This window comes from Macadamia integrifolia, chromosome 5 (assembly GCF_013358625.1).
Source record: "Macadamia integrifolia cultivar HAES 741 chromosome 5, SCU_Mint_v3, whole genome shotgun sequence".
Classification (NCBI taxonomy): Eukaryota; Viridiplantae; Streptophyta; class Magnoliopsida; order Proteales; family Proteaceae; genus Macadamia; species Macadamia integrifolia.
In genome coordinates, this window is record NC_056561.1 from 36,364,041 (window position 1) to 36,378,959 (window position 14,919).

At 39.1% G+C, this 14,919-nt stretch overlaps 1 protein-coding gene across 1 annotated transcript; it reads left to right on the forward strand.

Annotated features, from left to right (window-relative positions):
- The first annotated feature begins 521 nt into the window (after positions 1-521).
- LOC122078515 (homeobox protein knotted-1-like 6) lies at positions 522-13,088 on the forward strand. Its single transcript, XM_042644530.1, has 5 exons — positions 522-1,147; positions 1,392-1,517; positions 1,633-1,768; positions 11,503-11,732; positions 12,718-13,088. The coding sequence occupies exons 1-5, from the start codon at positions 782-784 to the stop codon at positions 12,874-12,876; spliced, it is 1,017 nt and encodes a 338-aa protein (XP_042500464.1). The 5' UTR covers positions 522-781; the 3' UTR covers positions 12,877-13,088.
- Positions 13,089-14,919: the final 1,831 nt, after the last annotated feature.

A 14,919-nucleotide genomic window follows, 5' to 3' on the forward strand; every position in this document is an offset into this window, starting at 1 on the left:
ATCGATCAGAAACATGTCCATGCCTTGGCTTATGATATCTTGGATAATATCCATATGTATCGGCTTGTATCGGATGCTTTTGCCTTAAGTTTCTATAAAAAAATAAAAATTCTGACGATTTTATCCTTACCATGAACCATTTTACCGATATATCCGATACAGGTATTTGAACCACGGCTCGAAATATGTGCAGGAACAAGGATTTAATAACCTCTTTTCCGTCTGGGCTCAATCTACGGTTTGGAGTCTTTGGACTTTTGGGTGAAATGGGGTGGGTATTTTCGTCAAATAAAAAAGTAATTTTGCCATATTTAATCTATTCTTCAAGTAGAAAGTACAGTTTATTTGTTTATATTTTCTGCAAATTTTTTTGTTTATAACTTTGTGAATTAATTGAATTCAGAAAAAAAATTAGAAAATCACTTCTTCAGAATAATCAAAACAAAAGATAACGAGAAAAATAAAATTTTAATTAATTAAAAATTAATTAATAAAGAAGTGAAAAATTCTCAGAGGGCTAGGCTTCATCTTCTCCTGTTTGTACGCTAAAACAAAAATCACGATCTCCAAGAACAACACTTTCAAGCCGTGTCCATTTCTCTGCTACTCAAACTCCCAGAAAATCAAACTTACAGAGGGAAAAAAGCAGAGAAAGTTTCAAAAACCCTTCAAATATAGCTTTTGTTATGAAAATATGATCATACGATTACCTCTACGTCTCCTTAATAAGTAGCTTTTCTTCAGTTTTGATTGATCTTTCTGCAACTTCTTGTAAATTTTGATGATGGAGGATTTGTACGGATTCCAACCCAGTATGGATTATTACTCGGACCAAGCATCATTATGGTTGGATAATATGGTTTCTCCGGCGGATTACCAGAGCTTGACCGATGGAATTCCCTTTTCTGGACCAGATCAGTGGTTCTCTCCGGCAATATCGGAGTCTGTATCTTTTGGGCCTCATGAAATTCAAGAAAGTGGAGGTGGAGGAGGAGGAGGAGGAGGAGGAGGAGGAGGTGGAGGTGGAGGTGGAGCTGGAGGAGGAGAAGGAGGAGATGGGCAAGAAATGTCAAGTGTAATTAAGGCCAGAATTGCATCTCATCCTAGTTATCCAAGACTACTTCAAGCTTACATAGATTGTCAAAAGGTATGGTAGACTCTATAGAGACTTGCCCATGGCTTACGTTTTGGTTTTCTTTTAAAATAATCTGGATTTTCCCATTACTATGTGGGTTTACGTAGACGTAAAGTCTGGTTTGTCTTTCAAGTTAGTTTCATCTTCTTCTTCTTCTTCCTTCGAGGAATAAGGTTAGCTTGTAAGGATGAGTTCAAAGAGACTACAAAGCTAGCTGTGTTTAACATTAAAAGGGTTTCCATAATTTTGGTTTCAGGTGGGAGCACCACCGGAGATAGCTTGCCTGTTAGATGAAATCTGTCGAGAAAATGATGGTTGTTGGAGAAACGTTGCAGGTGCTTCCACTAGCTTAGGAGTTGATCCTGAGCTCGATGAATTCATGGTTGGTGTCTATGTGTGTGTGTGTGGCCGTTGTGGGTGTGGTGTATCTGTATCTTATCTTCATTTCTTTTACTGTTTGATTTTTGGTTTTCAGTATTATTTGTTCTTTCTTTTAGGAAATGTACTGTCATATGTTGGCGAAGTTTAAATCGGAGCTTGTGAGGCCTTTTGATGAAGCTACCTCGTTCTTGAATAGGATGGAAATGCAGCTCAGCAATCTCTGCAAGGGTTCTTCTAGAAATTCAGTTTCGGGTCTGTCTCTCTCTCTCTCTCTCTCTCTCTCTCTCTGATGATGTCAGTTTTTTAGAGTATTTTTTATCATCTTTGATTATGCTTCTTGGGTTCTCTTCCTCATTTAATGTGCATTTATATTTCCCCCTCATAGTGGGGTTGCTTCAGTTTGCATTTATATGGGAGAGGATGAAGCTTTCCATTCCTATCTGGTGCATGTTTGTAGAACAAACTTACTGATTCTATACTCTCAAGCAAACCTAATCCTTCCCGACCCTTACTAGTACTGGGAACTGGATTATTAGGGCTTTGCATGGAGATATATAACAGCACAATCCATCAATGGAAGATGCCTTTAGTTCTTTATTCTTTCCTTTTAAATGTCTCAGGTTCTCAGCTTAGTTGCAGTACAACAGTAAATAAAACTTTGTAGTATTTTCATCTTTCCCCCTTTGTTTCTTTGTTGTGTGCTTCTGTTTTTTAGTTGTTGTAGTTAGTCTTCATTGGTTTTAGTTATTTATTCCTTTTTTGCTGCTCATGCAGTCAGGTGGATGTAAGCTTTTCTTTACAGTGATTCTGACTTTGACATTTCGGAGCTTTCTGTTGACATGTCATGGATTTTTTTACTAGTCTTTTTTGGGAAATAATTTTTATGATATCCTATGCATTGAAAGGTTTGGAAAGGGAAAAGGGGGGGGGGGGCTTGGAAACTTTGACTTAGAGATAATTATGCATGTTCTCCTGTGGTGCATTCCAAGACTTATTTCTAGGGCCACAAGTGATGTTAAAATGCTTGATTAACACTCAATCTAGTAGCATTTGCCCATGGTAAGAGTTATATTCATCAGCTTTCTGCCTCATCTTAAGTGAAGTTTGAAAGCTTAGTTAATGTGATCCATCAAACAGTGCTGCATGTAATCTTTATGACATAGCTTATGGGCAGGGATCATTCTCCTGCCAACTTATTTTGGGGCGCAAGAGCTTTAAAAATATATTTCAAACAAGGTAATCTTTATGACTATTTTAGCATGAGAATGATTATATTTTTTGATCAAACACATCTTGAATGGGTTTTATATCTTGTGCATGGCTGGCTGATGGCTCCTCTTATCCTCATCTTATGATCTGTCTAATATACAACCAATAGTGTTTTATTGATTTTGTTGTAATAGTTGACATATATTCATGCCTTAAGCTGCTGTATATCTAATGACTGATATTATGTGATCTACTCTTGAATTGATATATTTTGAGCCTTTTTTTTGTTTGATGAATCTGCCTTTATATTTCTTGCTGTGATCCTATTATATTTTCTCTAATATTTGACACATTTTGTGTATTGTTAGACTAAATGGTATAATGTTTAGGTGGAAGGGCATCATGCAGAATTGTTTTAGTAGAGAATGATGTGAATACTGGATATTTTAAATTTGTTTTTATCATTTTCAATAATTGACTTTGCAGTTCAAAGGTGCAAGTTGTTTGTGTTTTGGTCATAGTTCCAGGAATATTATTTTTAGATGACTTTGTATGCTGCTGTATTTTTCTCTTTTAATTTTATGGTACAAAATGGTGGAAACTAGTTTATATTAAAGTGAGATATTGACATGATTTGTAGGCCCTCTTATTTTTTTTTTTTTTAAGTTTCTTTTCCTTGGAATAAATTGGTCTGTTACTTAATGCTATGTAATGATGTCTACCATGGCCTGTAGGTGACTCTTTAAGGAAGCTTCAAGTTCCAATAGAGTGTCATGTGGTGCATGTCTTTGATGAGTGTGTTTTGAAACCTTAAAAATGGTCTAATCACTGATTCTGTTCTGCCAACAATAGATTAAAAAAATATAAAGAGGTTAGAGGGAAAATGTTTTCTTGGCAAAGAAAGACATTTCTTTGGAAGTTGCCAAATATTATACTAATTAGAACCTGTAGCCAGCCTTGATTGTCCTCATAATTAATAGCAAAAGATTCCTAAGCTAATATCACAACACAGGTGATCGATATCATTGCATAGTCATGCACCAAATCCTCTTGGTCTTTGTTAATCTCCTCATCTAATCAAGTTTCGTGGACAAATAAAATAATGGGTAAAGCATAACCTCAAAGCAATGGATCTAGTCCAGATCAAGTTTCCTGCCTATGTTCTTTTAGTAATTTTTTTGTCTGGCAAAAACTGCAAGACTGGATATGGTATGGATTTTTCTATTTTAAGTATCTCTTTTAGCAAGTGACTGCGGACAACTCTGTTTTTTGCAGTCATGTAGTTGTTTGATATGGTTTGCCACTTCTTAGTGTTCTTTCCAAAGTACAGATTACCTTTTCGGTGTCTTATAAGATAATTATCTTTGATTCTCATTTCTTTCATCGCATGTTGTCTTGCATCATTGTTTGAGGCGGCCTTCTGAATTTCTTATACTTAGATACTTTACAGATGCCGCAAATTCTAATTCGCGTGCATGTCAACATGTTATGTATATAAATGCGCGATATCAGATTTGTCTAAAGAAATAAGTTATATTACAACCTTTAGATAAGTGCACCTTCTTACACTCATTCAGATTGCTATTGTGATTGTCCTATGGTTCTCTCAATACATTGTTGGTGATCCATCCCCCTTTTGTCATGTGTTTCTTTGGTGGGTTTCATGTTCCGAGCCCTCTCTCTCTCATATGGGGTGCAACATTCCTTCATAGATTTTTCGTTCTTTTCTAATGGGTTGTTTTGTCTATGCATTTTGTGAAGGAATTTATAGTTCAATGGGTTCTGCAATCTACCGGATTAATGTGGCTTTTAGATTAGTATAGTTTATATTTGAAAAATTGCCCCCCACCCCAAAATAAGAGAACAAGTAAAGGCTAGAGAGTATTGAGTGCAGCCATAGATATGTCTTAGATACTGGTGTCCAGGATTTGAAACTAGTCACTATGTCAAGTGCATGAGGCTGCTCCTCTAATTTCCTGCTATTAAATTGGTGCAATACACCAAACTTGGACTTTAGTTAGTAGCCTGGGGATTCTGCTGCTATTTATATTTTGGAGGATGGGTTGATTTGTTACTGTTATTTTAGAATCTGAAGAATCATTTTCGATGATATGTAATACAATTTAAAGTGATAGGTTCTGGGAGAGGAAGATTCTTCCTTTCAATAGAAATGAAGGAGAAACGTTAGTGTGTGAACATTTCTTGTCCAGGTTTCTGGCTTGCTTTGTTTCATTAGCACCATTAAAAGCATATCTGTAACTCCCCGGCCATGCTTATTTACATGTAAAGTGGAGGTCATGTGCTATGGTCAGTTCAATGTCCAAACTTGTCTGTAAAGTGCTAGGAATTTGTTTTCATGACTTTAGTTCTTAGTTTTCATTTTAATGGAGGTTGGTTTTTCACAATCTACATAAGTTATGCAATTGCCTTTTGAGGTATAGGCCTCGAGCACCATAATATCTCGGGGATTTTGAGATTAGGTGCATTTGAACCTTGGATAATCATAATATGTTGGTTCTGTTGTTCTAGATACATTAGTAATATTGTTGTTTCAGAAAAAAGAAGTGATAATTTAATGGGGATGATGTCAAGTGAATCTATGTAAAGATGTGTTGAATAACTGTCATAAACTGTGATAGATGTGCTTGTATTTTCATAGAAAGCTTGATTTTTAGCTTTGTAATCAGGATAGGAGTGTAGATTGCATGGGTTGTTTAGAATTTTCTTTTCTGGTGGCAATGCAATTTTGCCGATTAGATAAAGCTGAGGTGAGCCAACTGATAACTGGTGTGAGATTATAGGCGAGTGAACTAAGGTGATTTTTTTTGAGTCTGGATCAGGTCCTCTTACAAGAACCATTCTCGCACGGTGCCTGATCCACACATGGAATCCACTCAATCTCTCTCTTCTTATAATAGGTTTTCACTTCGAGTGGATACCAAGAGTGGATCAGACACCGTAAGAGGGCCATAACCAATCTGGATTTTTCTTAGGTGAGGTAATTAAGTGAGAAACTGAAGCTACTTCCCAAATGAACACACTACAATGCCTTGAGTGGATTAGATTGTTGTGATGTATTACCCTTTTACTGGCATCATCTTATGCATATTGTATGGGATGTCTTAAAATTTGTTATTCAAATCTATGTTGCCAATGTATCCTTGTTGTAGTTAATGTTAATGAGGATTAATTAATTAATTATATTTATGTAGTTCCATCCATTTCTTGATTATATTCTGCCTCTTGATCACTTTCCTGCAGTGGAAGCCTTGTTTGGTTTCCTTCCATTTTAAGACTGTTAATAAAGGAAACTGGAAGTCTATATCACTATATCTCAATGGTGACATGAGTTAACTCTTTTAGATTGGAAATGAAGGAAGCATTTCACCTATTAGGTTTTGGTAGTTGGCCTTTGGATGTCCTTGGCAGTTGGCACTGTTAAGGTTGGTACTAGACCTAAGTGGCCGTGGACGACATCGACATGTGCAGCAACAGGAGAAAATTAGGTTTTCCTTCCCGGACTGTCTTGACACTGTTCAGCTTTGGTCCAGCACCCGTGCCATACCTGGCCTAGGCCTATCTAGTGTGTGAGAGAGAGAGAGAGAGAGAGAGAGAGAGAGAGAGAGAGGGGGGTAATTTGATAAGGGGCAACATGGGGAAGTGGTGCAATAATGGGAAATGGGCAGGAGAGGAAGAGAGAGAGAGAGAGAGAGAGAGGTGGGTAATTGGGGTAATTTGATAAGGGGCAACATGGGGAAGTGGTGCAATTATGGGAAATGGGCAGGAGAGAGAGAGAGAGAGGTGGGTAATTGAGGTAATTCTGTAAGGGGCAACATGGGGAAGTGGTGCAATAATGGGAAATGGGCAGAACATGCACCCGGCTGAAACGGGTGTTCGGTGGGTCATATGGACTCCCGCTGTTCCCGCTGCAGGGCAGCTTTTTGAGATCTTATATAATCTCTCTCTCTCTCTCTCTCTATCTACATAAAACACCAGACAGAGAGTCTGAGAGGAAGACTGAGAGTGAGTGACTGATCACTGCTCCTGTAAGTGCTGCTTGTCATATCCAAGGGGCCTTTTGAATGATGAATGTTCCTCCAGCCTCGCAACGGGTGACGTGGGCCACTACCTGTCTCTGCATCCTCTGCCTCCGCACTCCACACTGCCTTCCTTCCTCCCATAAGTTTCTGATGTTGGAAACCCTATTCTCTAATTGGAACCTGGTCTAAGGAGTTAATAAGCCTCTAGCGTGGCCTGGCCTGGCCTGGCCTGGCCTGGCTGGTGGGTATTAATTCATTTTTATTAAAGGAGGCCGTGTTTAGATTATGGATATGCTATTCTTGGCATCTCCGATAAGCTGAGGAACGACTTAACCTGTTAAGGATACTATATATTCTGGGAGTGTCCCAGTGGGCCATGGAGGGAACTAATTAACGAATCCAAGGTCCTTTTTTTTGCACTGATGTCTTTTTTCTTCTGGGGTTGAAGGTCATGATCTGATGAGACTAAAAATAAAAGTGGTGGTGGGTTTTGATCAAAGGAAGACCCATCAATCTCATTGCACTATGAACCATGATTGGCTATCTACTGAAAAGGCTTGTAGGATAACCAGTTGTTGACGTTGGAAGTGACTAGCCAATAGGCATACTCTACTCTGCCCCCATCCCAGTTGTAGTCCTGCATTGTTGACGTTGGGAAATGAGAGATTCATTCTTCCATTACACGCAAGAAACCATCTTTAGTAAAGATTAGGGTGGGACATCCAACTTCCAAGGCGTACGTACGTACGTACATCGTCCCTCCACTCTTGTGCTTTGGGCTTAGGGTTAGAATTAAGGGTTTCTCTGTCTTTTGGTCCAAACTTGTTGCTGGAAGGTACCAAACGTTATCAATGACTGCGAAGTGCGAAGTGCGAAGTGCGAAGTGCCAAGTCTTGATCTGTTTGTTCACTTGGGGGGTGCAAATTGGGTTTCTGGGTTCGGGTAGAAATCCAGCTGATTGGGCGGATTTGGAATCGTTTTGACCCGTTTTCGACCCTGATTCTGATTTAGTAACCTGGGGTGCAATTTTTTATTGTTTTTTTTCGATGAGTGGGTGCAATAATATTTGTTTCTATGAGATTCGCATTTGCAGCTTTAGGATGTTCTCTCTCTCTCTCTCTCACATAAGTGTAAACTAGTGGTGGGTTGAGGATGGCTCCGGAATCCACACTTGGGTTTGTGTTTATTGGTGACGCTGCGCCTGCAGCCCGGTAGTCCCTCTGACGGGTGAGGGACAAGATTTGTGGTGGTCTCTGAATGGGTGAGTCTGATAAGGGTATGAGGAGGGTTGGAGAGAGTTGGTGGGTGCGTGCCTTGCGGGTTATCCTTCTGCAGTTTGATTTGATGCCCTTACTGTCACACTTCATTTCTTTGAAAGCTTGAAACGACAGAACGAGAACCCACCCTCTCAAATCTTGTCTACCACAACCTTTTCTCCTCCCCCTTCTCTCTCTTTCTCTCTCTCTCTCTCTACCTTTCTTTGTTTATGCGTGTGCATGTGAACTCCGTGTTCATTAGGGCGTTCAATCCCAGGTTCTGCCTGGAGCCTTGGATGTCCAGTTTCTGGTGCGGGTCCCACTTCTCTCGGCCATGCGGATGTGCAGTGACCTTGGCTTGGGGACGGTCAATAGGAGTTGGGTCTTTTTAAGTTTTAACCCTCTCACCCTACTTTTATCTTTATCTCTATGGTGTGGCCCAAGGTCATTTAACCATGATAGGTTCAAAGATGGGGTCAAATCTTAGTCCGGATGAAAAAAAAAAAAAAAAAAAAAAAGAAAAAGATAAAAAAGAAAGCCGAGTCGAACAGAAAAAATCAAACCAAATTGACCGTATAGAACTTGGTTCCAACCTGGTTCTGAAATGTATGAGCAGAATTGGGTTCTGGTTCTAACATAGAAACCGAGTTTCAGAACCCAACCCCGAATTTGGATACTACTATATTAATATATCATAATTAGGGGTGCAACAGGGTCAGGCTGGGATGAGTTTCTTAAAACCCTAGCCCAATTCTTAGTCCTCTTAATTAGGCCTAATTAAACCTGCCTTGACCCTGATTTAGGGGTCATAAACTTCAACCTAGGCCCAACACTTTAGGGTGCAGTCCAACCCTTATCCACCTTGATTGGCCCTAATTTTTCAGGGTCAGGCCGGGGTGACCCTAATTGACCCTGACCTTGACCCTAACTTTGGTTTGCCATCTGAGGTCGGGATGACCATGATTGACCTTGACCCTCGTTTGTCATCAAGGTCTGAGTATACGTTTTTTTTTTTTTTCTTTTGGTAAAAAAACCAAGAGTGATCGGTGAGAAGATATATTAGGGGTTTTGAGGTGTCAATGACTCTGTGTCAAATAATATCTAAAATTATGTTAATATCAGGTTTAACATCAGGGTTTACAATCAGAGTCAACATCACAGGCCAAAACTAGGGCCGGGTCAGGCCAAAACTAGGGCCAAAAGTCAGGGTAAAAAAATCAGGGCTGCTAGGTTCAGGGCCAAAATTTTTGGGTTGATACTTGTTTGGGATTAGGGCAGGCCAAGGGTGGGTTCAGGTAGTCAAGGCCAGACTTGCACCCCAAAATTAATAATATTGATAAATTATATATATATATATATATATTAGATTTTATATTGATACTATATTGTATTATAATATAATTGTATATTATAGTATATGGATCGAGAACCAGAATCAGAACGGAACCATATTTGCACCAAATTTCGGAACAGAGATTGAGCAGATTTGATTTGAGTTCTGGATCACACCAATACTCTTACCAAACTGAATAACCGATTCCAGACCAATTTACACTTTTACCGATGAATTCATCACTAGGTTGGGGTGGCTCATGGCTTGACTATCAGCTGTTGCCGCCTGACATGTTACATCTCTAGTGATCTCTATGTTCCAGAATGCCAGATGCGTAGCCTAAACAGGGTCGAGCCCACTTTTTTTAATCAACATTAATTAAAAGGTTCAATACTTTATTATTATGTTTTAAGCTTAATGATTCTTTCTGTGTACTTGGAGAGTTATTGGAATTTTTCTCATATCTAGTGCTGCCACTTATTTGGTTGCCTAAACGGTGGGCTCAGGTATGTGTACTTCAGATCTTGGAAGGATTCTTCTTAATGCATTATGTAGTGTGTATTACACTGGCACTACACTTCTTAAAGCATTTATTTATTTATTGAAATGATATGATATTAAAATGAGTGATTAAATGTTTATTTAAACCTGCTAATCTGGTATATAAAATTATATTAAAGGTATTGTGAATTTGTGATACTATATTATCTCTCATAAGAATAAATATAAAATGTTTGCATTGTTAAGGGAAATCTCAAAATAATAAATATAAAATGCTTTGCATTGTCAAGGGAAAGTTTTTTGGATAATCAAGTCATTTCGTGATTAAATGAACATATAAAATTTTGACCAAAAAAAAAAAAAAAAAAGAACATATAAAACCAAGTGATGAAATGGATATAGTTGCATGAATGTATCTTGTGATTATAGGATTTTTGTGGAAAAATATTGCTACAGTATGAAACAAAAAAATGTATATATATATATATATATATTTGTCGGGATACCGTAAGCTAGCACCCATTCTCTCTCTCTCTCTCTCTCTCTCTCTCTCTCTCTCTCTCTCTCTCTCTCTCTCTTCCCCCTTTTAAAATGATCCCCCTACCCCTCCTGTATCAAGGACTAAAGTATTGGCGTCGGTCTCGATATCGGTCGGCTAAATTTAAGATACGTATCGAAGAGTAGGGTTTTCCCCTCTTCATGGCACATCACATAGAGTCTAGTCGTATCTTTCGTATTAAGTTGAGATGTAGATTCTAGGGTAGGGTTTCCCCCTCTTCATGGCACATTGCATAGAAGACATGACTTGGATCTTCTTCTTCTTATTTCTCTCTTTGGGGTGGTTTATTGGAAATGGTTAACTGATGAGGAGACAACTAATTTTGAACCTAAGTCCTTAGGATGCTGACATCTTTGGTCATAATTTTCTTAAATTTTCCCTCTTTTTTTTTGGGTTGGGGGAGGGGGGAGCCTAGCAGTTTTTCCACTTAATTCAAGTAAATGCTATGGAAGCATCTTAGTCTCCTACAACTTGAATCTGTGTGTTCTTTGACACTTGTGATTTTCATAAATAAGCTAAAATTTTGTCCTTGCTTCTGTTGTCTAGCTGGAACATAGAATTTAGATGTTGCAATAAGTTCTATGAGAATAGCTTAGTTTCCACGAAATGTCAGTTGTGGCCATTTATAGTCTGAGTTTCCTGATATTTGCTTCCATTAGGTTACTGTAATGCTCTAAATATACTAATAGCACTAGTCCCTTATTTCATGGTTTCCATACATCAATTTTTGAGAACACTTAATTTGGTAGGTGTTTTACCCACTGTACCTGTGACGTTTTCCAGATTTACTGATTATTACAAGTCTTGCATTTGAGTACTCTAATGCTTATGTTAACTATCAAAATTTTGCCTTGACTTCCAGTTATATTAGTTCCCCTGATCGCCAAACTAGATTGCTTGGTTTTACTCTTAGGTTCTGCTTGGAGTACCACCTAATGTGAAAAATAATTTCTAACAATTCTTTATATACTCCCTGTACAATTATAAGTTCAGACTCGTATTGTTGGTCAAATTTTCCCAAAAATGGGCACATGAGTCTCTTCTTGGGATTTGCTTATTTGAATTGTTTCCCTTGAATTTTTGGGCAGATGAAGCTGCTGGATCATCTGATGATGATTTTAGCGGAGGAGAAATTGAGATTCAACCGAGATCTGAAGACCGAGAGCTTAAGGATAAACTCTTACGCAAGTATAGTGGTTATATTAGTAGCTTGAAGCAAGAATTTTCGAAGAAAAAGAAGAAAGGAAAGCTGCCTAGAGAAGCGAGGCAAACACTGCTCGACTGGTGGAATGTTCACTATAAATGGCCATACCCGACGGTAAATTACTTTCTTTTCCATAATGATCCCACATTTTTCTTTCAATGGTACTAGTTGTTAAGGCAATGTTTTCACGGGTCATTGGACTGGACTGTCAAACCGTTAATTATTTTGGTGGGGCGGTCTGTCCTTGGGTTCTCACTGCTTGTCCTTTGAAAACCGTTGAGAAGTCAGCATACAGCCTGGTCTGAACAGTTAGATCATTTGAACCCCACGGTCTGACCGCTGGACCACATGCATGATTCTACTTGAAAAATACAAGAGCTGATTCATCAAATCTGGTTTGCTTTTAACTTTACTGTCTACTATGATGTTTCTATGTGATGCACATCTCTCTTCTAGGTTATTGTGTAATGTTACCCCAATGTTTATATTCCAATTGCCGATATTTTTGATACACATGATTTTGAACATATTATGACAATTCCTCGCTTCTTTGACCTTTCTCCGGGGATGCAAGGTGAGAAGGATTTTCTCACAAACTCTAGCTAGTGTGAGGACTCACTCACCTAAAATGAGATGGATTTTGTCAACTCTTAAATTGAACTTGAGGTTCATACACAATAATACAGTTCAAAGCTACCTTCACATGGAATAACATTACATATATAAAGAGGAACAAAAAAATCCCTAAACACAAGCAAGGGATATTACATTCTAAGGTGGAGCTTTTTTCTGGCTAAGTGGAAAATCCTTAGTTGTCTTCGGTGGATGTAAGTATTTATGCTGAACCACGTTAAATTCCTCACGTTGTCTGCTACTATTGTTTGCTTGGGTTTTTTCCTTGTGGTTTCTTATTTGTTCCAAATAATGGAATCATTAATGATTAGTGACTAATGATATTATGGCTACTGCAAATCTCGACAGAATCCAAGAACAAGGTAGACCAGACAGTAAATTCCCTTCACCTCATTTTTCTTACCTCGCGGGGTAACTGCCTTCATTCAAGTTTAATTTTCTTACACCAGTCCTTGCCATCTTTCAGGAGGCTGATAAGATGGCGCTTGCTGAATCAACAGGCCTAGACCAGAAACAAATAAACAATTGGTTTATAAACCAGCGGAAGCGCCACTGGAAACCATCGGAAAACATGCAGCTTGCTATCATGGACAGTCTTTCTGGACCATTTTTCATGGGTGACTGAAATTGGTTTTAATAACCTCAAATGTATGTGTGTCTCTGTGTTGTGTATTCTTGTATGTGATCTTTATTAATACTTAATGCAAGTGCATTCAAAGTTCAATTGTGCATTCCCTTCATATTCTGTGCTTTTTTTGTCTTTGGATTTGGATCTGTTTACAGTCAATTGATTATAGTGGTCAATGAGAATGCTTTTAACAGCTTTGTTCTTGAAAATTTCTGAAGTCATGCATAATTTAAATGTGTGAAAATAATTGTCTGTAGTGGCTGCACCGGTGCAGTGAGCAATGGGTGGCTGGGAACCCCTTGGGGTGCATGTCATGATTCTCTCAGCCATTCGATACTCACGGCACCTCACCGCTCGCTGCAGAGGATGTTGGACTCAATTTAAATTCCTTTTGAGATAATAAATACTTATATTTAAGCCCCTGTGCCTTGATGCACGAAGAGCTAACAGAAGCCAAAAGGAACAAGAAGATATTGTAAGTCAGCTGAACAACCAGTGGGTCTCTTTTTCTTGTGGATATGCTGTTATGTGAAGGTTTCAACTTCATGCTCTACTTCCATCTCCATCTCGGTCTCTGTCGAGCGGAAAATGCTAAAAGGGGCACACCTGCAGCGAGGGGGAGGGATGGAATGGGGTCCTGAGTTTCCTTTCTAATTATACATCATGGGTAAATGAATACTCTCTGGTCATGCAGCCCTGTGTGCCCTGACATAGAGGGTGGCAAAATGATACCCCACTGATGTAAAACCCAAAGAATCCACCCTTTGTTGATGCCTATGTCTGCATTCTCATCTGCCTGTTGTCTTGGTGCAGGGGGCTGCACTACAAGGGAGCATTCTGTTGGCCTCTTTGTTTCATGAAATTTTCTCTTTACACCCACCCGTTTTACCGGATCAGGTTCATATATGAAAATCTCGTACATCCTTGATCTGTGGATTTAGAACCCATTAAATGCAGAGAGAGAAAATGGATTCTAAATCCATGGACCAGGAATGTACAAGATTGTTCTTGTACGTAGATGATTAGGGTTGCAATGCATAGCCCTTTGCCCATGGATCCACTACGAATGACATGAAAACTAGTTGACATTTCATCTTTGGCTATCTTTGGTAACTTCTTTTGGACCGTTGAACATACGAAGATAAGAGAGATCTAGATCTGTTGTGGCGCAATATGGGGATGGCAGTGCATATTTGACAGCCTAATATATATATATATATATATATTTTTTGCTAACGATAGATATCCAGGCTTTCGGCTTGAAGCCTCGCAAGTCTATACTGACATCACAACCTCATTGATCAGGTCATATTGGGGTTGAATGAGAACCAGTCAACTTTCACTAAAAGCAATTAAGAGCACTAAACACCCCCTGTGAGTGGCCCCAAAGAGGTAAGAGGAGTCAAATTTCTGAGGCGAAGGTCTCTTGCCAACTCGGCTACCCCATTGGGGTTCGACTGCTTGGAACACTCAAGCATGGACCCTAACATATGGGCACACACTTCGAGGTGCTCTAGGCCGTTAGATGTGTGCCGCCACCTCTGTTGCGCTTGATAAAAGCAGTCTTAATATGGTGGACCATGGCTAATCCAAGGGCGAACCTTCCTCATATTAATTTGACCGAAGATTCCCTCTACGAGGCTCGGAAAGGTTGGATTGTCGTCCAAACGACCAAACATAGACCACGTCGGAAGTGTTTGCCCTTTCGTAAACCCAGTAACAATAATTCTCTTACTAGACAATGGAAAATTGGTTTCGAACTTGCAATTTGTTTGGGGTCCCAAAGTTCTAAAATTCAGAATCGGGTATGAGATCCTCCATCAACTTTAAATTGTCCAAACTTGACCCAAGTCCAATTTATAAAACCATATTTTTGTTAGGTGTCCTCATACCTTAGCCCAAGTCCGACCTGGCCCTGAGATTGGGCTGAGATGTCTCAGCCTAGGCCCAACCTTCTAGGCTCAGCTCAATCTGGCCCAGCCTTGATTGATCCTGAGCCTGGGGTAAGTCTTTTGGCCATTTGTATCCTATACTGAAAAA

Coding starts and splice junctions, on each gene's coding strand:
- LOC122078515 (XM_042644530.1), top strand. CDS start 782: ATGATGGAGGATTTGTACGGATTCCAACCCAGTATGGATTATTACTCG. Junction 1,148..1,391: donor CTTACATAGATTGTCAAAAG/GTATGGTAGACT, acceptor TTTTGGTTTCAG/GTGGGAGCACCACCGGAGAT. Junction 1,769..11,502: donor TTCTAGAAATTCAGTTTCGG/GTCTGTCTCTCT, acceptor ATTTTTGGGCAG/ATGAAGCTGCTGGATCATCT.